Consider the following 21,520-nt stretch of genomic DNA (forward strand, 5'->3'; position numbering starts at 1 on the left):
CCGTGAATTCTCGTGAGTTTTCTTCTAGGGGAATCTGGTGATAACCCGATGAGAGGTCCAGACTGCTAAAGAACTCGTTGCCCTGCAACCTCTCTAATTGGTCGTCGATCAATGGCAATGGCGAGGCAGTCTTCTTGGTAATGCTGTTGAGTGCTCTAAAGTCAACGCACATGCGTACTTCGCCATTCTTTTACTTGACGAGAAGGATTGGGCTTGCATAGGGAGAATTTGATCTACGACGATCCCTGAGTCCAAAAGCTCCGCTACTTTGCCCCGAACTAGTTCTCGCTCCGAAAAAGAAATCCTGTAGGGCCGATAAGTTACCGGCTCCTTCGACGTTAGTTCTATTTCGAACTTGATTAGATCCGTTTTACCAATTTCAGATTAGTTCCCAGCGAAAACGTCCCTGTATTCGTTGATAAGTGTCCACAATCGATTCTTTACTTCCGATGAAACGTTCGGCCCGAAGTTTATTTCTCCTAGATCGAAGGGTCTTAGCTTCGATGGTTCTACATGCATTACTTCGCTCGTCGAAACGCTTACGTCCGCTTCGCATTCTTCGCCCCGAACCATAGTTTGACGGCTTTCTATTACCAATTCGTTCTCGGATACGTTAAGCATTGGAATCGTAGTTTGTCCGTTATCAACAGCGTAGATACCTTTTGGTATACAATATTCTTTTCCTGGCAACATTCGTAGTTGGTTTTCGATGTAGATCTCCGACTGGTTACTTCGGCGTTCGTTCACCATTAATTCAATAAACCCAATGTAGTTGGGGGGTATAACGCTCGCGTCCTCGGCCCATTACGTTGCAGCCTGTTCCGGCAACTCTGGAATCTGAAGATTTTTCAGACAGTCGTCTTCCGATTCCGATCGATTATCTTCTGCGAAAAGTCTGAGTGTGTTCTGACGCTTAACGATTGTGACGTGGGGTTGTTCCGTGAAAGGTTGACCAATTAATAACGGGATACTCTGAACGTGGTCTTCGACAATTAACATTTCGACGCTAGCGTTAACTTGATCTACCTCAATCGTACCTCGTGTCTTGCCTTCTGGTTTGGTTTTTCCATCTTCGTAACCTCCAATCGCTAATCCTTCGTCCACCGGCTGGACTTGAAGCTTCAGTCGTTGGGCGTCGCTTTTCCTGATGATGACGCATTTGCTTCCCAAATCGATGTATGATCTAACCTCTTGTCCGTTGACTAGAGCTTCTTTAAAATACTTTTCATTTTCGTGGAGTTTCTATTCTCCGGAATCTACGTGTAACGTTTCTTTAGGAATGGTCCTTGTCGCCCCGGCGTTACAGTCTTTGGTTGCGTGACCGACTTTCAAACATTTTTCACATTTCGGTTTTCGCATAGGCTTCGGGCAATCTCTTGCCATATGTCCGTAATTAGAGCAATTATAACATAAAGGCTCACCCTTTTCATTAAACTTCCATTTCATCTTCCATCCGCCGTTGGGTTGCTTTGGCGCTTCTTCAGACGTTGATTCTTTTGCCTGGTAGTCTTTCGTTCGCTCCGGGAACTTTCTTTTTCGTTGAGCATCCGTGGCATACGAATTACGAGAAATTTCCATTAGGTTGTTTTCGTGTATTTCTTTGTTAGGCTTAAATCTGTTCGCATCGCCTCGTTTTCTTATTATTACAGTATAAACGTTATATATTTTTCAAATTAAACTAAACTCTAAGTACGAACTTAAATAACCACATAAAGACGGCAAAAGTTGGCATTCCTGTGTAAAATCTGGTTATGTTGTCATCGTACTCAATTTTCTCCACTGTCCAAGGTTTTCTACGAAGGTCTTCCTTCATTGCCTCTAGTTCTTGTTTTAAATTGGCATTTTCTTGCTGAAGGGGGTCTGTCAATGTTTGGGTTCAAAAATCTTGAATTTATAAAACACATTTTACATGAAACAGATTTGAGATCTTAATGATATCTCCGGAAAAAACTTTACTTCGTAATGTTTTTTGGTCTTTTTCAATTATCGCTGGTTTTGATGCTCCATCACCATCATAATCATGAAAGACTAGCGAATTTTTTAGAGCAGAATCCATCTAGTTTCTTTCCCTTAAATCTTCCTCAATATTTTGCTGAAAATGCACAACTTACTTAATTATGTTATTTAGATACAAAACTATATCAATAGTACCTTCCTTTGACATCGTTGATCAAAACGCTCAATACGAGGTGAATTATCAATTTCTGAAATACTGTTTGTTGAAATGAGTGTATTCGGTTTCATAAATAAAGTCGGTATCCAATCGATATCTGATGATTCCCAACCAGAATACCCACTAACAAAATGTACGCTACATATCCTATCCCCGTCTTTGGATTTCCAATTTTTTCTACTTATAATTCGCTCCCACAGCTTTCTCCTTTTCACAGGAATTCGGTGAAATTTAATTTCGGAGGTTTTACCATCCCTCTTTACTTTATAGGACTGAATCTTGCATCCCACAACACAGCATCCAGGCATAGTGGAAAGGTTTAAGAACCATAGGAAACTAAATTATTGTACAATGCTACAAAATTGAATTATTTAAAAAAACCTCTGGCTAAAATGAATTTTATAACTCTTTTTTCCAAATTTCTAATAAAAAATCAAGAAAATATATCGAAAATGATCAGATTTAGTGCAAAACTTCCTACCTCTAAAATAACGGAGAGAAATACACGGAGGCTAAGAGTATAGTCTGCTATTTTATCCACGTTGTTACAATCACGCATGCGCTTTGCTTTTACCCCCACTTTTTCCCTCCGACATGCGAAAAGGGCTTTAGTTTCTTCGACTTCAACATGCAATCTGTCGCTCTAAAGAGCATCGGGGGTTCTTCAAAAGAAGAAGAAAAAAGGGGTGGGGGAGTGAAATTTCTAAGGTATTACTAGAGGTTAGTGTTCTAGAAGGGTTAAGCCCCGGGTTGAATTTATTTTTCCCGTATTTGGTGAGTAGATGTTTTTTTTTGTAGGATTTTTTGGAAAGTTTCAACACTCCGCTCCTGGCCCATTGGGCCGAATCCCATTAGACCGAGTGTCCCATTGAACCGAATCCCGTTGGACCGAATATAGCCAAAATGTGCGGGTTTATTATCTTAAAATTTTCATTGCTATTAAAAGATATATTTTTAACGCCGTATTTTAAAACTGAATTAAAAAATACCTCTTTTGGTTTAAAGAAAATACCGTTCTCCTTAAGCTTGCGTCTATCAATACACTTTCCTATATAAATATATATACTGTGATGGTCAAATCCCAAGTTTAAAAGGATGCCTCTATTGTAACCGAGCCGAATCAAAGCCAACCTGAAATGACCCGTAAAACAATCAATATTTTGGAAAAGGCATTTATTTATTGTTCAAGGAACTTAATAAATGCAGCGTTAATTGCTCCAGAATCTTTTTAAAAATAATTTGTTGGAAAAGGCCCGCTTTTATTATGCAAAGACCTCAATGAAAATAAAAATATTATGGAAAATCGGTTATCCAACCTAACCAAACCAAACCTAACCTAACCTAACCAAACCAAACCAAACCTAACCTAACCTAACCTAACAAAACCAAACCAAACCTAACCTAACCTAACCTAACCTAACCTAACCCAACCTAACCTAACCTAACCCAACTTAACCTAACCCAACCTAACCTAACCCAACTTAACCTAACCTAACCCAACTTAACCTACCCTAACCCAACTTAACCTACCCTAACCCCACTTAACCTAACCTAACCCAACTTAACCCAACTTAACCTAACCTAACCTAACCCAACTTAACCTAACCCAACTTAACCTAGCCCAACTTAACTTAACCCAACTTAACCTAACCCAACTTAACCTAACCCAACTTAACCTAGCCCAACTTAACTTAACCCAACTTAACCTAACCCAACTTAACCTAACCCAACTTAACCTAACCCAACTTAACCTAACCCAACTTAACCTAACCCAACTTAACCTAACCTAACCTAACCCAATTTAAACTAACCTAACCCAACTTAACCTAACCCAACTTAACCTAACCCAACTTAACCTAACCCAACTTAACCTAACCTAACCTAACCCAATTTAAACTAACCTAACCCAACTTAACCTAACCTAACCTAACCCAATTTAAACTAACCTAACCCAACTTAACCTAACCTAACATAACAGTAATGTTTTGGAAAAGGCATATTATTTGAGAAGTCAATGAAGCTAAACATCAATATTTTGGAAAAGGCGTAACATTGTTAAATGATTTATAAAACTAATATACTTTCGGTTGAAGGGAATTCGTTCCAATGCGATTCGATGGGATTCGATTGAATGGGAAAAAATTCCCTTTTTTATAGAAAACCGCCATTGGGCTAGATTTTAAAATACTGGCTAGAAATTTTCGGACGAATGGGATTCGTTCCAATGGTATTCGGTTGAATGGGCAGACTCCCAACACTCCCCCATAAAATGCGATTAATAATACATTACAAGCATTTTTTTAACAATAGAATAAATACAAAAAGGTTTTTAAAAAAAAGTAAATTACAAGCATTTTTAACAATAGAATAAATACAAAAAGGTTTTTGAAAAAAAGTAAATTAAAAGTTCATTAGTTCAATTATTAGGTAACTCTAATAAGTAAATTAGTTGTCGCTGAATACGCTACTCGGGATTCCCCGTCTTGAAATGAAACGCGTCATGGCCAGCAGAAACTCTTCTGTATTTAGCGATTCCACGAGTTCCAAATGAACCGCTCTGGTTACCGCACACTTTATTAAAAGGATGTAACTTTTCTTCATTACGTTTTTCTTTTCGGTTTTAATTAGCAATGGACCTGCGAAATCTAGTCCGATAGTTTCAAATGGCGGCGTTTCTATTATACGTGCTTTTGGCAGCTGGGCCGTTTGTACTTTTCCGGCTCTCGCGTTTAATTTATTACACACTATACACTTTTTCAACAACTGTTTTTTTAATTGCAGACCAGATACTATCCAGTACGTTTCTCTTAGGTCGGTGATTGTACTCATAAAACCGGAGTGTAACATATTAAAATGACTCCTTATCAGGAGTACTGACATACGTTGTTTTTTACTCATAATAATTGGATGTTTTTGACTATAATTTAGATTGGCTTCATCTAACCTTACACCAACAGTCCTTGAGAGTCTAAGATAGGGGCTAGAGTCGGAATTTTAGAATTTTTTATAATTGGTTCTTTGTTTTCTAAAGATTGTATTTCATCAAAATAATCCTCTAACTGGATGTCTCTAACCCATTGTTTTTCAGCTATTCCTAGTTCATTACTAATTTGAGCTCCGTCGGAGTTACTAGTTTTCTTACACTTGTTTATAAATCTAAACATATACGCGGTTATTCTGATTACTTTTGATAGCGAACTATGTTTGTTTAAATCTATTAAATTTTGTATCCCAATTAATTTATTTGTATCCACGAAAAATACTGTTTTTCGTCTTTCACTGTTTATTTCTGACTCGTAACCTACTATACTAACGTTTGCTGTGGGCCATTCTGTATTTCTGTTTTTTAGCCAATTGCGGCCCTGCCACCATGTTTTATTGTTTATCAGCTCAGACGCTTTAATTCCTCTAGTGAGTATATCGTCAGGATTCAATTTACCTGGACAATATCTCCATTGCTGTTTATCTGTTAGCTTATGGATTTCATTTACTCTATTTGAGACGAATGGTTTCCATTCTTTGCTATTTGATTTTATCCATCCCAAAGCTACAGCTGAGTCTGCCCAAAAGGTTATTTCTATTTTTGGGTGATTAAATATGTCTTTTACGTAAGACGTTAATCGGGCGCCGACAAAACAACCCGTCAGTTCTAATTTGGTTATGGTCGTTTCGTTTTTCAAAGGTGCTACCCTGGTTTTTGCGGTTACTCATTTTGTATGGATTTCTCCTTCTTTGGTTTCTGACCTTAAGTATAACACTGCCGCGTAGGCTTTCAAACTGGAATCAGTGAAACAATGCAGTTCTTGATGTACTATTTCCCCTTTAGTTTTATGTAGGAAATACCTGGGAATTTCAAATCTTGCTAAATCAGTCATTTCTTGACGCCAAGTTTCAAACTGTTTGTATATTTTTGGTGGCAATTCTTCAGTCCAACTTAAAATTCTATCTTGGTTTTGTGCTAATTCCCACGTTTCTCCGAAAATCATTTTTGCCCTAATTATGTAAGGACCTAATATACCCATAAGATCAAATATTTGCGCTAATGCTGACAATAGGTTTCTTTTAGTGTTAGTAAACATGTCAGTTCCATTGCATTCCCAATACCTTTTCTTGTTCAAATCCTAGACCTTTTTCAACTATTAAGTTTTTAGGTAAGCCTTCCAATTTTGTTTCTAATTGTTTGGTTAAATGGTTTGAGTTTGATTTCCATTTTCTGAGCGGCATTCCCGCTTCCCTTAGTATTGCTTTGCATTTCTGTGCAATCTCTCAGCCCTTTTCAATACTTTCTACACCCGTGACTATATCGTCATTGCATAAATCCCAATTCAAAATTTGGTAAACTTGTATTTCCTTTTCTTTATAAACTTTCAAGTGCGTCTTTATCGTTGCTGCCAATAGAAAAGGGCTGGATGATATTCCAAAGGAGACCCTTGTTATTCTAAGCACACTGTATTGATTAGGATCTAGTTTGCCGTTGACCTCTAGCACCCACAAAAATCTAACAGAATCTCGTTCCCCCTCCTCCACTTTCACCTGTAGAAAAGCTTTTTCTATGTCTGCGACAATGGCTATTTTGTGAGTTCTGAATCTTAAGGCTCGTTTACATGTTTGCGAGAATTAAGCTTAAAGCGGAAAGTAGAAGTTGAAAGTCGAATCTTTTCCTCGCGCCTAAAAAATCGCGTCTGCCAAAAGCGTTTGTTACCGCTGCTCCACCCGCTCCTTCGTTTACATATGAGCTGAGCGGTAGCATGAGCCTAGATTGCAGAATTGCCTTTCAGTTGGAAGTAAGCAAATAAAATGACGTCGACTGTTGTTAGTTTGCTTCTGCTTAAAAAGAAACTATTGCTTTTGAAAAACATTTGACATTTATAACACACAAAATATAAAACAGAAAATTAAAATGGAACGTCGTTGGTGGGTACATCCTATATGGAGAAATAGAAGCCTTTTGGAACGTTTTTTGATATAATTTGTCAAGGTGCGTATATTTTCTCTAAATAATGTTGATTTAATTGTCTAGCTTGAAAGTATGAGACAATGTGATTACACGTATTTCAAAAATTTTATCTTGTTGTTTATTTTCTTTTAAAGACATTTTCAATGGGGGTGCCTACGCCTTTTTCGCGAGATAAACAAACGGAAAAATATCAAACGATATTCGGTCCTTGGCTATTATTGGCTTGGAAAAGCACGTGACTCTTTGCGACAAGCGAACATGAGCTGAAAAATCTACCACGGAAGATAGGAGCATATTCTGAACACCCGCTTCATCTATGAGCAACAAGCGCGACTTAAAAAGTTCTCGCTTGTTTGTAAACGGTACGCCTAGAGAACGCAAACCCAAATACGCCTCATCTCTCAGCTTTACGCTTCGACTTTTTCCATTTCTCGCGCACATGTAAACGAGCCTTTTAGAAGTAGTAACAACAGGTCAGGGTTTAAGTTGGGGCCCGTTAAGCATTTATTAAGCGAGGGTTTTCCATTCTCATGTGCGGAACCATCTAGCACTACCCTAAGTTTGGTCGTTACCCTTTCCTCTTTCACTACGCCTTGGTGTGGTAAATAGAAAGTTCCCTCCCTATCCTCGACACCTGCATCTGTCTGTACCTCTTCAATAATCCCATTATCTATTTGTTCATCTAAGACTGCTTTATATTTTTGTTAAAAAAGGGGATCTCTTTCGAACTTGTTTGTCAGGGTTTTGAATCTTTTCAATGCGAGTGGAAGATTATTTGGCAGGTAGCTTCTTGGGGTTTTCCAGGGAAATTTCACGGTATACCTCCCTTCTTCAAACTTTATTTCCTCTTGGAATTTTTCTAGTATCTCGTTTTCACAATCTTTATTTTGGAGTTCAAGGCTATTTATACCTATAGTTTCCAGTTACCACATGGATTTTAGGTTTTTTTGTTAATTTCCTCTCTTCTATTCCTATTTTCATCCATGTTATTGCGTAACTGGCAATTTCTCCCCCTTTTACTGTGGATTGGCCCTACACCACCCAACCTAGTTTTGTATCTGTGGCCATTAAATTTTTTCCCAACCTTTCCATTTTTCCCGGCACTAATTCCCAATAATAATCAGCGCCTATTAACAAATTAATACTGGAAGGGTCACTATTTTGAGTTTCGAAATTATCTGCTAATTCTATGCCTTTAGATTTTGCCAATTGGTTTATTTCTGTGTCATTGATTGATGTGACGCTACGACAAACAAAAGGTACTTCTATTGCTTCGATTAGAACCGTTTTGTTTGGTTCTCTAAGGTTTTTTAGTACTGAAGCTAGCTTTCTACAATTTAAAACTTTCGATTCTTGGTTTAAGAATGTGTTGAATTTTATCCTTTCTTCCGCAATAATGGGTAAATTTAAATCCCGTGAGACCTTTTATAAAGGTACCTTGATCTAGCAAACATCTAGCTACTAAATTTTGGTTTTGATTGTTTGGATTAACTACAGCTGTTTTTGCCGTTTGTAACAGGACCGCGGTTCCTGTCATGGAATTTGTATTAACTGACGTGGTTTGTTCAGTTGTTAATTGCCCATTGTTTTGACGGAATGGTTCATTTTGGTTTGTACTTTGCTGAACCCTATTTGCTTCACTTTCTTCGCATACAGCGACATAATGCCTACCCTTACAATTTCTACAGCCTTTAAAGTTAGAGGGACACCCATACGAACTATGAGCGCCCTTTAAGCAATTGAAGCATCTGTGCTCCTGTCAAATTATTCGTCTTTTATCCTCCATTTTGGTTTTGTTACAGTTACTAGAAGGGCGACCTTCGTTTTTACAGAAAATACAGAATGGGGTTGTTTCTTGTCTTACTACCCCCGCAGCTAATACTGAAGCTGAACTTTTTTGATTTTTATTATAATGGTAATCTCTTAATTTACCCTTTCCATGATAGCTATTTCCTGAAGCTTTTGCAAATGACCCTTGAGATTCTTTTGGTTTATTATCTCTACCTAGCACTTCCGACGTTTCACTAACATCTATATCGTTTCTTAAGAATTTAATCAAGTGGTCTACGTCCCATGACGAATTTGGGACTCTTATTTTAGTATATTCTATTCTAATTTCTTTTGGTAAGACTCTTAACAACGTTGGACATAGAAACATCCCGTTAGCTTTTGGATCTGCTCCTAAATTTTTGAAATTTCTGATATGTGATTCACAAGAATCTATCATTTTTCTTAACCCTTTCAAATTTGAAACTCCGAGGACTGGTTGCATCTCTAGTAACTTATTCATTAAAGTAAATTGCATTAAATCTATTCTAGCAAATTTGGTTTTTAGCGATTGACAAGCGTCATCATAAGCCTGATCTGAGTAATTAGTTTTATCAACAACGCATGCCGCTTCACCCTCAAGTAAGGAAATCAAATATGTTAACTTTTCTACCTTGGATAGATCTGCTTTGTCGTCCACAGCCGCTTTAAATTGGGACCAGAAAGAGGTCCAATTGCTGATATACCCACTGAATTTTTGCATAGCGAGCGTAGGGAGCTTGGTTGTTGCTTTGGCCACGTGTCCGTATCCGTTTCCGTTGTTGTGGTTAATTATAGACCCACTTGGCGACGCTGGCGTGGATGATTGTGACGAAAGTCCCATTAGTTTTTGAAAAACGCCGTGTGCTTTGGATCTGGTTAGCACTATCCGGTCTTTGTAGACCTCTGCTACGTTGAGGTCTTTTTCCAATTCCACCATGTCGTCCATTTACGTTTTAACTTCCAATTCCAATTGTTTTGGTTCATCTTCTTTTTGTACGAGAAGCGCAAGGTTGTCTTCTAAATCCAGTATTTGCAAACTTTTGTCCTTTACTTGCGAGTCTATCGCCTTAATTAATAATTAGGGACTATACAGATATGCAGACATCCAAGATGGCCGCCACCCCAAGATGGCCGACCTCTCCTCATCCACCAAACTTGCAAACAAAGATTAAGCTAAATTCCTACCTGATCAACCCTACCTTCCAGCATGCTATGCCTCTTTAGAGGGGTTTTACCCATTTTTCCCCCCAAAACAAGCTCGGCTAACCCTCGGAGGCTGTAGTTCTTTTAATAAACCAGTCTAGTTATTTTGTAAGATTCTTGTTTGAATTTCCCGCCATAAAAAATAACCTTTAAAGTATGTCTGAGAAACAAAGACAAATATATAAATAAAGACTTTTTAATAACAAATACCAAATAATATATACAATAAAATAGAGAATAACAAGAATATAAATATAAACAAAAATTAAATTAAAACCAGAAATATTTACCGCTACTTTTACCGCTAATGTCTTTAAATCGAAATTTTGAAGGTAGTTGTTTTTATCTCTGGCGTAAAAAGCATCTTGCTCAAAGTGACATTTTGATTTTCAAAACTTGATATTTTAGTCAAAATCTTAACTGAAAGCCGCTCTTTAAATCGTAATTAGCGCCGCGTTTTATTAACAATTTCACGACATCAACGTGGCATTCACTCTAGCGGGGCGTCGGCCACTAGCTTTTTTTCAGGCACTCTGGTGGTACATGCCTCCATTGATTCATGAAGATCTTGGGCCTTTCGGCTCCGAATCCTATCCACGTTGATCGAGCGAACAGCTGTTAAGTTTGAGAAGGACATCGAAGTCAAGGCCTCACTGAAGAGAACGTGCTCCATTTGGTGCAGGGTACGCAGAACCTTATGCGGTGGCAGGGCTTGTCGGGTTGTACGGGCCATGTCCTATAAAATTCTTCGTTGACCCTTTACCTCCCGAAGGAAGTTACATCCGAGCCACTGTGGGGTCTGGTCGTCTTGTTCTGGTCTGGTTGTTTGAGCCAGAACTTCTCCTTCATTGCAGTGTCAGCCCGACCTTGCGAAAGAAATCGAACCACAACCAAAAGGCTTTGCTCGTGCATTCTAATGGCTGAGCCGACTTCACACAAATTTTACGCAACTTTCAAGAGACCAATGGAAAACACGTCAAATTAAGTCTTGCGGCGGAAGAAGTAGCAGGACTTAATTTAAACTCGATTTTCCTTCATTGCAATAGTCCGTTGTATGGACGCATATCACACTGCAATGAAGGGCGATTCATGAACCTCCTCAACATCATCCGTGACCAAATTTTCCGGATTTCTGACGTAAATCTCTTGCATTTGGTCACGAACTATGGCCGACGTTGAGTGGTGGGACGCGAAAAAAAAATGCGACTTCACACAAATTTACGCAGCTTTTCGGTGCAATCAAATGTGGCAAAGCAGGGATTGTACTGAAAAGCTACGTAAATCTAGCCCATGAATCGAAATTGGTCCCTTTTCAGGCAATGCCCGAGAAGAGACAGTTGGCATAATCGAAATTGGTCCCTTTTCCGTTGGAAAATTGAGTTTGGTCTTTACTCACCCAACAAAAGCGGCACGAGTTAAAGCAAGACATCTTTAGTTGGACTTTTAAGAGCATAGCTGGGCAACTGATAACTTTCTCCGCGAAACACAGAGCTTATATACTAAATGACCGAGAGCAGATTTAATATTAAACAATTTCTCTAGATAAAAAAATTATTTTTTACCGACCACACCCTGTCGACCACACCCTGAAACGTACTATTAAAGCCCAACGTCTTATATAATAACCGCTTGAAAACAGGTTGAAACCGGCTCAATCTAACCAGGGCGTTGTCTTTTTTATCGGAATCGGGTAAGGTCAATTACCTAGCTACGTAGATTTTTTCAAGGGTAACGACTTTAAAAGTTTAAGAATTTTTTAAAGTTTTTTTGATGAAGATAAACGGCGTGTATTTTAAGATCGTCCATAGCTCAGTGGTTAAAGGCAGGGTCTACTAATGTAATACCTAAAAAGGTGGCGAGTTCAAATCCCGGCCAGTCTACCGAGCTATGGCCGATCTTTTTATGAAATTTATGTATAAAATAAGGTTTGTTTAAGAAGTTGGGGTTAGTTGATAAACAGGCGTTAGTCATGAATGACGACTTCTTTTTAACTTTAGCGTCTAATACGTGTTTAGATATATACCCAAACAATACCCAATCAAGTTTTAAAAATTATTTGCATCAACCTCTTAACTTGAGTAGCGATTATGAAGTTGGGTTGGCAGAAATCATATTTCCAAATCATTGGGTGAATATAAGCGAAGAGTTTAACAAGTTTGAAATTCAGGTTGTAAGTGACCCAAACCATGGCAACGATGCAGCTGTTAGAGAGCCTGTTGAATATCAAAAAATAGAGATACCTGTCAATCGTTATACCAAGACCAAAGAGTACGAACTACCCCAAAATTTTGTCGAGCTGTTAAATGATGATGTAAACAGTCATCCGTATTTAAAAGGCAAATTATCTTTTAAATTAGTCAATAAATATAAGGACGGGGCCCTGGGAAAACAGTTAGATACAAACTTTCCCGTTTACCTGCAAGTTTTAGGAGAGGAGAACATACGGTTCAAAATACCAGCTGATTCCCCCTTGACCACGCTATTTGAATTTAAAGAGAATAATTACGAAGATGTTCCATATATATCCAAATATCCTGTATCAAAGCATGCTAAAAATATAAGTTTAAATTACACTAATAATTACGTGGAAATCGAAATTGATAATGTTGGAGATAGTTTTAAAAAAAAATTTGACTACAAGTACATTCCTAAAGCTGCCATTAAACGTAAAACAAGCCACGAGGTTCCGTCGATAAGAAAAAAGCCCCAGCCAGAATATAGACCTGTACCGCCATCTATACCTATTTTACCGCGAACTACGCCTTTTCTTCCGATACCTATTGCTACGACTGAACCCGTAGTATTTGTACAACCACAGCCACCCAAAATAACCCCTCCTCCAAAACGAAAACCTTCACCACCACCCAAAATAACCCCTCCTCCAAAACGAAAACCTTCACCACCACCCAAAATAACCCCTCCTCCACCACCCCCGAGACGCTCCTCTCCTCCACCACCCCCGAAACCTCCCTCTCCTCCACCGGCACCAGCACCACCAGCCCCGAAACAAACCCTACCACCGCCCCCGAAAACCTCTTCTCCGCCACCACCCCCAAAACCTCCCTCTCCTCCACCGGCACCAGCACCACCAGCCCCGAAACAAACCCTACCACCGCCCCCGAAAACCTCTTCTCCGCCACCACCCCCAAAACCTCCCTCTCCTCCACCGGCACCAGCACCACCAGCCCCGAAACAAACCCTACCACCGCCCCCGAAAACCTCTTCTCCGCCACCACCCCCAAAACCTCCCTCTCCTCCACAGGCACCAGCACCACCAGCCCCGAAACAAACCCTACCACCGCCCCCGAAAGCCTCTTCTCCGCCACCACCCCCAAAACCCTCCACTCCACCACCGCCCCCACGCTCAAGACCCCTCGCCCCCTTTGAACCATTAACACCCACACCTTCGCCCACACCCCCCTCATCTCCAGAGCTACCCGTATTACCGACTCCCTCCCCACCACCGGTTGATGAAAAACCCTTGTTTCCGCAGCCGGTTGATCCGCCAAAAAAAAAGCCTGAACCAATTATTCCCGAAGAGCCTAAGCCTATTAACCCTGAAGATTATGACAATTACACAGTATTGTTCTTACCTCAAACTTTTAAAGCCAGTAAAACGCCAGAGAAAAACGCCGAAGGGCTTTATCGAGCCGTAGCCAACACTTTAGAAAAATTAGTATTTAAAAAAATTCAAGTAACATACCACACAGTAGATAATTGGGGGTATGCTATCGTGTATAATTTCAAAACACCAGAATGGGTGGAAATTAAATTTTCTCCCCAAGTAGCTAAATTGCTTGGCGCTGACCCCGATAGATATTACTCCGGAAAACACCAACTAGGACCCTTGAGCATGACGTTAGAAGAATATACTATAGACAAAGACAATGCATACATAGAATATCGAGTCAATAGAACCATAAAGCGCTATACCCCCTGGGAAGAACCCTGGCTTTATTTCTTTTTTAAAGTGTCAGGCGAGTTTAGATCGACAGATGATTATAAGATTTATGAAGAAATTGCCGAAAACCTCCAAATAACTGCGCGCAATTTTGACCCTTTAAGATTACATCAGGCCGAATTTAGCGTTATTAAGCAAGGAGCGGAGCATTATTTTAGAATCCATTGTCCGGCAAAAATTGAAATACTCTTCCCAAAGGAATTGCGTGATATATTAAATTTAGAAGCTGAATACGTTGGTGGGACGTTTCTATCCACTAAACCTTTAGAGCGTAATTTTACGCATTTCAAAACAACTAATGACACATTTGTAAATTATCGCGTTCATGACTCACTAATGCATCTATTTACTAAGACTAGTGTCGCAAAAATCAAAATACCCGCGGGCGATTATATTTGCGATTTTACGGCAAGCGGGGCTGTAATTCCCTTCTCTTTACATTTAAAAATCATAAACCAGTTATTGGGGGTTCAAGAATATATGCCTCGCCAGTATTTTAAAATGTACATTCTCAAAAATGCTCTGGAAGATAGATTTTATGTTCGTATCGAAATAGAGCCAGGTGTTCGCGTCTCGGTAGCTGGACCAATGGCCAAGTTATTTAACATTCCCGAAGAGGGAGAATTTTTTCAACACAGTCATTCGGGAGTGGCTCTGGTAAATCCTCGATTAAGAATAATGACCCTGACAGCGGATAATAATTTTTGGACTAGCGAATACGATGTGGATAGATTTCCAGAAGACCCAAATATGGCTGACCAGCCGTCCCTACCCGGATATCAACAGGATAACCCTCAAGGCAAACGAGTTGACAATTTTGCATGTGAAATTCCTCCCGGGGTTTATTATCATATTAGCGATGTTTTAAGTGCCATGGGCGAAGCCATGTCCCCGGCGCATAGGAAAAGTCTAAAATTTACGCAGAATGTAGACGGAACCGTGACGGTTTCAAAACTGAACGATACGGTTTCCATTTTGTTTCCCAAAACAACACCCGGCCGAGGACTGGGACGATTGCTAGGTTTTAGTAGTAATCAGTTGGATCGGTATATCAATAACGAGACTTCGGAGTATCCCGCTGATATCATGAGAGGCGTCGATGCCATGTTTGTTTATACCAATATTATCCGTCAACAAGTAGTGGGTGGTGGTCAAGCTCCTCTGCTACGTTTCATAAAAATGCCGGCTTTTTCGCTGCTAGACGAGGAGAACCAGGAAATATTTAATAATATCGACTTTTATCCAATTTCAACCAGCGATATACAAGAAATTGAAATTGAATTGAAATCCGATTACGGGGAAAATATCCCGTTTAATTTAGGCAAAGTATATATTAAACTGTTTTTTAGGCGTCGACGTCAATAGAACAGGAGCAATGGTGCCTAATAGATATACTCTGTATTTCCAAAGAGGATCGTCTCTGCCATCTTTACACGCGAACGTTTTCCAATCCGGAGGTCGCTTCAGTGTGGGCGGTATCTTTAATTCTTTATTGCGCAAAATTACGCCCTTTATTAGGCCGGCCATTAGTACTTTAGCGTCCGAAGCTGTTGGGTTAACGAGTAGAGTAATTAGCGATGCACAAAACCCCGGAATATCACCTCGAGAATCGATTAAACGAAATGTCAAACAATCAATAAATTCCCTACTACATAAAGGCGTGGACCGGTTCGTCAACACTCAAAGCGGGACGGGCCGAAAACGAAAGAGGACTGCTAAAACAAGCCGGAGCAAACGTGTTAAGCAACGCACTAAACGCGATTTTCTAGACTAATCATGTCGACCTACGAAAGTGTTCTTTCCGACTTTGAAGTATTTGAAAAGCCAGTGGTGAATAATAATATTGTGGGGACTAAAACGACTGCTCATTATCCCATTGCCCCACTAACTAATGCTAAATATGTAGAATTTATCATTCCTCCCTCTAACAATTATCATGATTTGACTAAAACTCTTTTGAGATTAAAATTTCGCGTTTTGCACGAGGACGGCACGGTCGTTCCAGATGCGGAAAAGAAAGTCTCGGTGACAAATTTAATAATTGCCTCGCTATTTTGTCAAGTAGAATTATTTCTTAATGGCGTCGCTGTCCAGCAACCAAATAATATGTACCCATACATGGCCTATTTTAAAATACTTTTAAATTATGGACAAACGGCGGCCAATTCCTGGTTAACTTCTATGTTATATTATTTGGATACCATTATTGATCCGGCGACGGCTTTAGCGGACGCCGATATCAACAAAGAAGATAATGGTATTGGTCGTCGCGCTAAACGCGTGGCCCAATCAAAGACGTGCGATGTAATTGGCGAATTATTTTTGGATATGTTCAAAACGCCCAAATTCTTACTAGATAATATCGAGGTGCGAATTAGACTTCATCGAAGCTCCGCGGATTTCGCTATTATTCACAATGAGCAGGGCAAAAAGTATAAGATTGATTTAACGGAATGCACCTTGTTTACGCGCGAAATTGAGGTTAATCCCGAACTGCAACTAGCGCACGCTCAGATGTTAAACTCGGGAATAAACGCTCGCTACGAAATAAACTCTATTGTTATGAAAAATTTCTTAATAACCACCGGAACGCAAGATTTTATTAGGGACAGCTTGTTTACAGGGCAATTACCCTCGCGAACTGTCGTGGCTTTCGTTACTAATAAAAAATTTGTAGGGGAAGCAACTTCTAACCCCCTGGATCTCCAACACTTCAAACTCGATTTCATGCAATTCTCTTTAAATTCGCAAAATTATCCCGATATCCCCTTTACGCCTAATTTTGCCGACGACCAGTACGTTAGATGTTACAATTCTTTATTCGAGGGTCTCGAGATATTAGGTCTTGACCGAGGAAATATAATTTCTTACGATTTATATAAGAAGGGCTTTTTTGTCGTTGTTTTTGATTTGAGTAGAGAACATCTCGCTTCGTTAGGTCTAAATTCCATGCCCCAGACTGGTAACTTGCGATTATCGTTAAGATTTAGCTCTCCGCTAACCGAAAACGTCACGTGCATTGTCATGGCCGAATTTCCAAACAACCAATTAATAATATCTAAAAACAGAGAAATTATTTATAATCACCCCAACGTATAAAAGACTAAAACTTTATAAATACAATATCAGTCGCGAGCCAAGATGCACCAAGTACACACCGTTACGCCAAAGCTCGACATTTGCGTCATTGAATCTATTGAACCTAAAATATTAATTCAAAGATCGGATACGCGTACAAAAACTATATTAAAACCTAACGCCTGGTACGCTTTGTTTCGGTTTCAAAATGAACTCACGTCCTTTTTTGACGGAAAAATACCTCGCTATCATATTTGGTTGCCCGTCAAAGAGCGCATCAAGCTGGAATGCTTCGTCAACTCGAAAGATGAACGTCTAATCGATCTTCGATACTATGAACGAGGCAGCGGCAGTCGTTATTTCCTCAACTTTAGCACCAGCGAAGGATTTAGCCTGAACAAAACAGGATGGCAGACGTTGATCGACTTAAAGCCGTTGATTGACGAGGATCTCAAGGCTAAAGGGATAGCTGTCTGTCGCATGCGCGAATTAATTTTAAACGAGCTCACTACCACCTTGTTTGACGTCACTTCCACTTGCGCCAACGTCGAGTGTCGAAAACAAATATGCCACTCTCAAAGCTGCTCGGAATTTGACACAAATTTCAGCGATCGAGTCGAGCGTAATTTGCACGAAGCGCTGCCTCAACTGGATCGTGAGAAAATTTTGCATCAATTTGAGACCGAACACGGATGGATCGAGGACCAAGAGGATATTTACGCTTATTTTGTCAACAGTTTTGCCGATTTAAAGAATGCCTTGATTTATGGCTATTAAGATAAATGTATTGATATATCGTATTTGTTTAACTGATATTGTTTTTATAAAATACCTTTGCGTGTATTAAATAAAGTTGTTTATTGGGAAACCATTTAGTCGTTATTTATACTTGTCAAGACATGGATGCTAAAATTAGAAAAATTTATTACGACATGGCTAATCCGGCCGCCTATGGGTCGCTAGCCAGATTACAAAAGGCCTTACCGGACGTGCCAAAAGCAAAATTAATCGCCTTTCTCGAGAAACAACCCGCCTACACGAAACATCGATTTCGACGTTTCCGATTCAAAACTAACCAAGTGTACGCCTCAACTATCGATGACGTTTTTCAAGCTGATTTGTTGGATCTACCGAAATTAAAACGTTTTAATAAAAATGTTCGCTATGTTTTGTGCGTCATTGACGTCTTAAGCCGCTACGGATGGACAGTACCTCTTAGAAACAAAACATCTGGCGAGGTTATCGAGGCTTTTAAAAAAATATTTCGAGAGAGGATCCCTTTAAAAATATACACGGACTACGGTGGGGAATTTAGTTCGCGCAACTTTGCCTCCTTCTTGAAACAAAACAATGTGCAAATACATTTTGCCCGGAGTCAGCATAAGGCCAGTCTCGCGGAACGCTTTATTAGAACAATTAAGGAACAAATTGCCCGGGTTATTACGGCCACAGGGAATAAAAATTACGTTAAATATTTACCTTTAATTACTAAAGCTTATAATGAACGGGTTCATTCAACTACTGGAATTGCACCGGTTCATGTTAATATAGATAACGAATCAATCATTTGGAATAAACTGTACGGGAAATCAAACGGCATTACTCGATACGCACCGAGGCTTAAAGTTGGCGACTACGTGCGTCTCTCTATAGCTAGTAGAGTATTTAGAAAAACCAGCTCGGGAGGCACGTTTACTGACGAAATATTTCGCGTTGTTGACGTCATACCCAGGTCACCACCCGTCTATCGCGTAGCAGATTTAAAGGGGGAGCAAATTCTGGGTGTTTTCTACAGCGCCGAATTACAAAAAGTCTCGTTACCCGAGACGGGCCTTGTCAAGAATAAATTATGAACACTTCGCAAATAAACGCTCTTTTAACTTGCGACAAAAGAACGCGACCCTACTATTTAGGATGCTTCCCAGTAAACAGACTCCCAGAACGGCCAAAAAGGTCCAAATTTTGCTTTATATTCAATAATGAAGCAGCTGGAGAGGCTGGAGAACATTGGATAGCGTGCTTTTCTAACAATGACACGGTGGAAATGTTTTGCACTTACGGAAATTCGCCGCGATACTATAAAGTTAATTTAAAACGATACGGGAAACGAGTTGTTTACAATAAACAACAAATTCAACATCCATTTTTTCAACTGTGTGGCGTCCATTGTTGTCTGTACCTATCACTCCGCTGTAAGGGCGTAGCTAGAAAGACGATATTAGACGCCATCTATGACCAGAATCTTAAACTTAACGACTATGTCGCTTTATTATATTTATCTTTACATTTAAAAAAACATGTACACAGATATTGTTCGCAATAAAACAATTTTTTATTTGTCTAAATATTACATTTTTTTTTATTAATCAATATCGCGCCATTTATTATGCCTCTTTCTCCTCTCGTTAGATGGAACCAGCGGTCCTAAGTTTTGAAGCTCGTCTTTCTTTTTCCGAGGTTTTTTCTTTTTTTTCTTGTTTTTCTGTTTAGCGGAGGCCGTCTCAAACAGGTTTTCCAAGTCCGTTAAATTGTCCCCGTTTTCCTCCGCTAAATTCTCTTGTTCATCGACAATTTCCTCTTGTAAATCGTCGTCACGATTTGCATAACCGACAGCTCCTTCTTCTAGCTCTCTTTTTGGCGTGAAAAATGTGTTTTGCAAATGATTCGCAAGAACTTCGGCTTGCCGTTTCACCATATCTCCAACATAAGTCGGCCCAAATTGTTGGTAAAAATCTTCGGGCGTTGGTGTCCCCGCAGTCGTTTCGCTTTTGAAAACCTTTTGCCGAGGCTCGGTTCGTTTAGGCGTAGTAAAAGAACTGCCCGAAGCGCTTGTTGTCGGTGATGACGTGGCATAGCTCGGCCATGACAATTGTTTTTTTCGCGGGGGCATTTTAGGGGTGACCGGTAATGGCGGCGTGGGGACATTAGACATTGCCTGTGTTACGACCTCAAATTTAGGTAAAGGAATTTGTTTCTCAATACTTAAATATTTCTTAAAAGCGTCTAAATATTTATATAATTTATCGTAGGCATTCAATGGCGATTTTAAAATATCCTCAATCTCTCGGTCCAAAGCAGAGTGCTCTTGGGCAGCTGTTGAAGTTACTGCGCTAGCGGGCACAAGAACCATTTGTTTCATAGTTTAGCAGCTATGGCTTGGACAATCGAAGGCAAGATTGCGGCAAGCAACGTCGTAAGAAAACCACCTGATTGCTGCAACAACAGCTTTTTTTTGCTTTTCTGCGACAAGGTACTTGATCCGAGTTGTCTAATAATTTTCTTGTACTTTGCTAGCTTTTTCTTGCGGTCTTTACTCAAATAAATACCCCCGCCCTTTAAATTCTTACAAATTGTCTGAATGCTCTTTAATTGAGGCGCGCTACTATTGTTTAAGAGGGTTCGCCGTTGTTTACAGCTAGTTTGACGCAAACTCTGTAAATAAGGGACAAATTTGGCAAACTTGGTCGAGGGACGCGCTACGACGAGCCGGGAGCGTTTTGCTGATCGACGTTTAACGCGTGGGGCCATTATTCAAATGACAATTAAATTTAATCGACATAGACATACATAGGTGATTCGTGAGGTAGAACTCGCGACCTTAATCGTAAATTTTCCGGAGTTTCTTGTTTTAAATCAATTAACAAATAGCTATAGGGTTCTCTAGTGGCTAGTCTGTACGCCTCCGTAATACGCTTCGGGTTATCTGGACTTATTTGTTGCGCCAAATATCTAATAGAGGCGACATCTCGAGGATTTTTCATTATTATAAAATAGGAAGAGTTTTGAGAAATTATCCGCGATTGGCTACCCTTGGGAAACAGTTGTTGAGTAATAATAATAACCGTATACCCTAAATGATGCGACGTCACGCACACTAAATCGGCAATATGAGCTTGTTTAAATAATTGGCTAGCTAAATCGTCTAGTATCAAGTAGGAGTCGCGATTCATTTCCCAAAAGTCCGGATCCGCCGTTGGCAAGCCTTGAATAAATTGAATTCCCGGAATCAATTGTTTCAATTTTTCATAGTTTGGCTGCCAGGCGGCGTAGCAATAAATAACCTTTTTATGCGGTGGGTCAAACATAAGCTGATGATTTTGCAATAAGTTACTTAAAAGAAAACTCTTCCCCGCTTGCGTTGGCCCCACGATTAGAAACTGGGCGGGTGTTTGGAACTTTAAAGAATGCGAGACTGACTCGGTTGGATTCATCTTGATTAATAAACATTTTTATTTTAATTAACAGTTTATATATATATATAATCAAAAATACAATTAACCCAAAACCCAAAGACCCTTAATAAACACAAATTAAAAAATATTTAAACAATATAAACGAA

At 39.6% G+C, this 21,520-nt stretch overlaps 3 protein-coding genes across 9 annotated transcripts; all 3 read right to left on the reverse strand.

The window, feature by feature from the left end:
* Positions 1-4,618: 4,618 nt before the first annotated feature.
* On the reverse strand, positions 4,619-5,071 carry LOC149644089 (uncharacterized). Its single transcript, XM_089850496.1, has one exon. The coding sequence runs from the start codon at positions 5,069-5,071 to the stop codon at positions 4,619-4,621; it is 453 nt and encodes a 150-aa protein (XP_089706622.1).
* A 5,783-nt stretch (positions 5,072-10,854) lies between these two features.
* Positions 10,855-13,997, reverse strand: LOC149644090 (uncharacterized). Its single transcript, XM_089850497.1, has 3 exons — positions 13,966-13,997; positions 12,715-13,248; positions 10,855-12,621 (listed from the first exon to the last, which is right to left on the reverse strand). The coding sequence occupies exons 1-2, from the start codon at positions 13,995-13,997 to the stop codon at positions 12,777-12,779; spliced, it is 504 nt and encodes a 167-aa protein (XP_089706623.1). The 3' UTR covers positions 10,855-12,621; positions 12,715-12,776.
* Positions 13,998-14,065: 68 nt separating this feature from the next.
* LOC149644091 (uncharacterized) lies at positions 14,066-21,406 on the reverse strand. 7 transcript variants are annotated; one of them, XM_089850510.1, is made up of 8 exons: positions 19,241-21,406; positions 18,661-18,758; positions 18,394-18,583; positions 18,166-18,308; positions 18,014-18,087; positions 17,225-17,951; positions 16,975-17,161; positions 14,066-15,650 (listed from the first exon to the last, which is right to left on the reverse strand). In XM_089850510.1, the coding sequence occupies exon 1, from the start codon at positions 20,318-20,320 to the stop codon at positions 19,544-19,546; it is 777 nt and encodes a 258-aa protein (XP_089706636.1). In that variant the 5' UTR covers positions 20,321-21,406; the 3' UTR covers positions 14,066-15,650; positions 16,975-17,161; positions 17,225-17,951; positions 18,014-18,087; positions 18,166-18,308; positions 18,394-18,583; positions 18,661-18,758; positions 19,241-19,543. The 7 variants fall into 7 exon arrangements, with proteins under 7 accessions (XP_089706636.1, XP_089706634.1, XP_089706632.1 ...); XM_089850508.1 differs by having other exon boundaries at positions 18,661-18,702; positions 18,796-21,406; XM_089850506.1 differs by having other exon boundaries at positions 17,225-17,829; positions 17,902-17,951; positions 18,661-21,406.
* Positions 21,407-21,520: the final 114 nt, after the last annotated feature.

Source organism: Phalangium opilio, unplaced genomic scaffold (assembly GCF_054372755.1).
Source record: "Phalangium opilio isolate 3A_F unplaced genomic scaffold, DU_Popi_V2 ptg000091l_1, whole genome shotgun sequence".
Lineage (NCBI taxonomy): Eukaryota > Metazoa > Arthropoda > Arachnida > Opiliones > Phalangiidae > Phalangium > Phalangium opilio.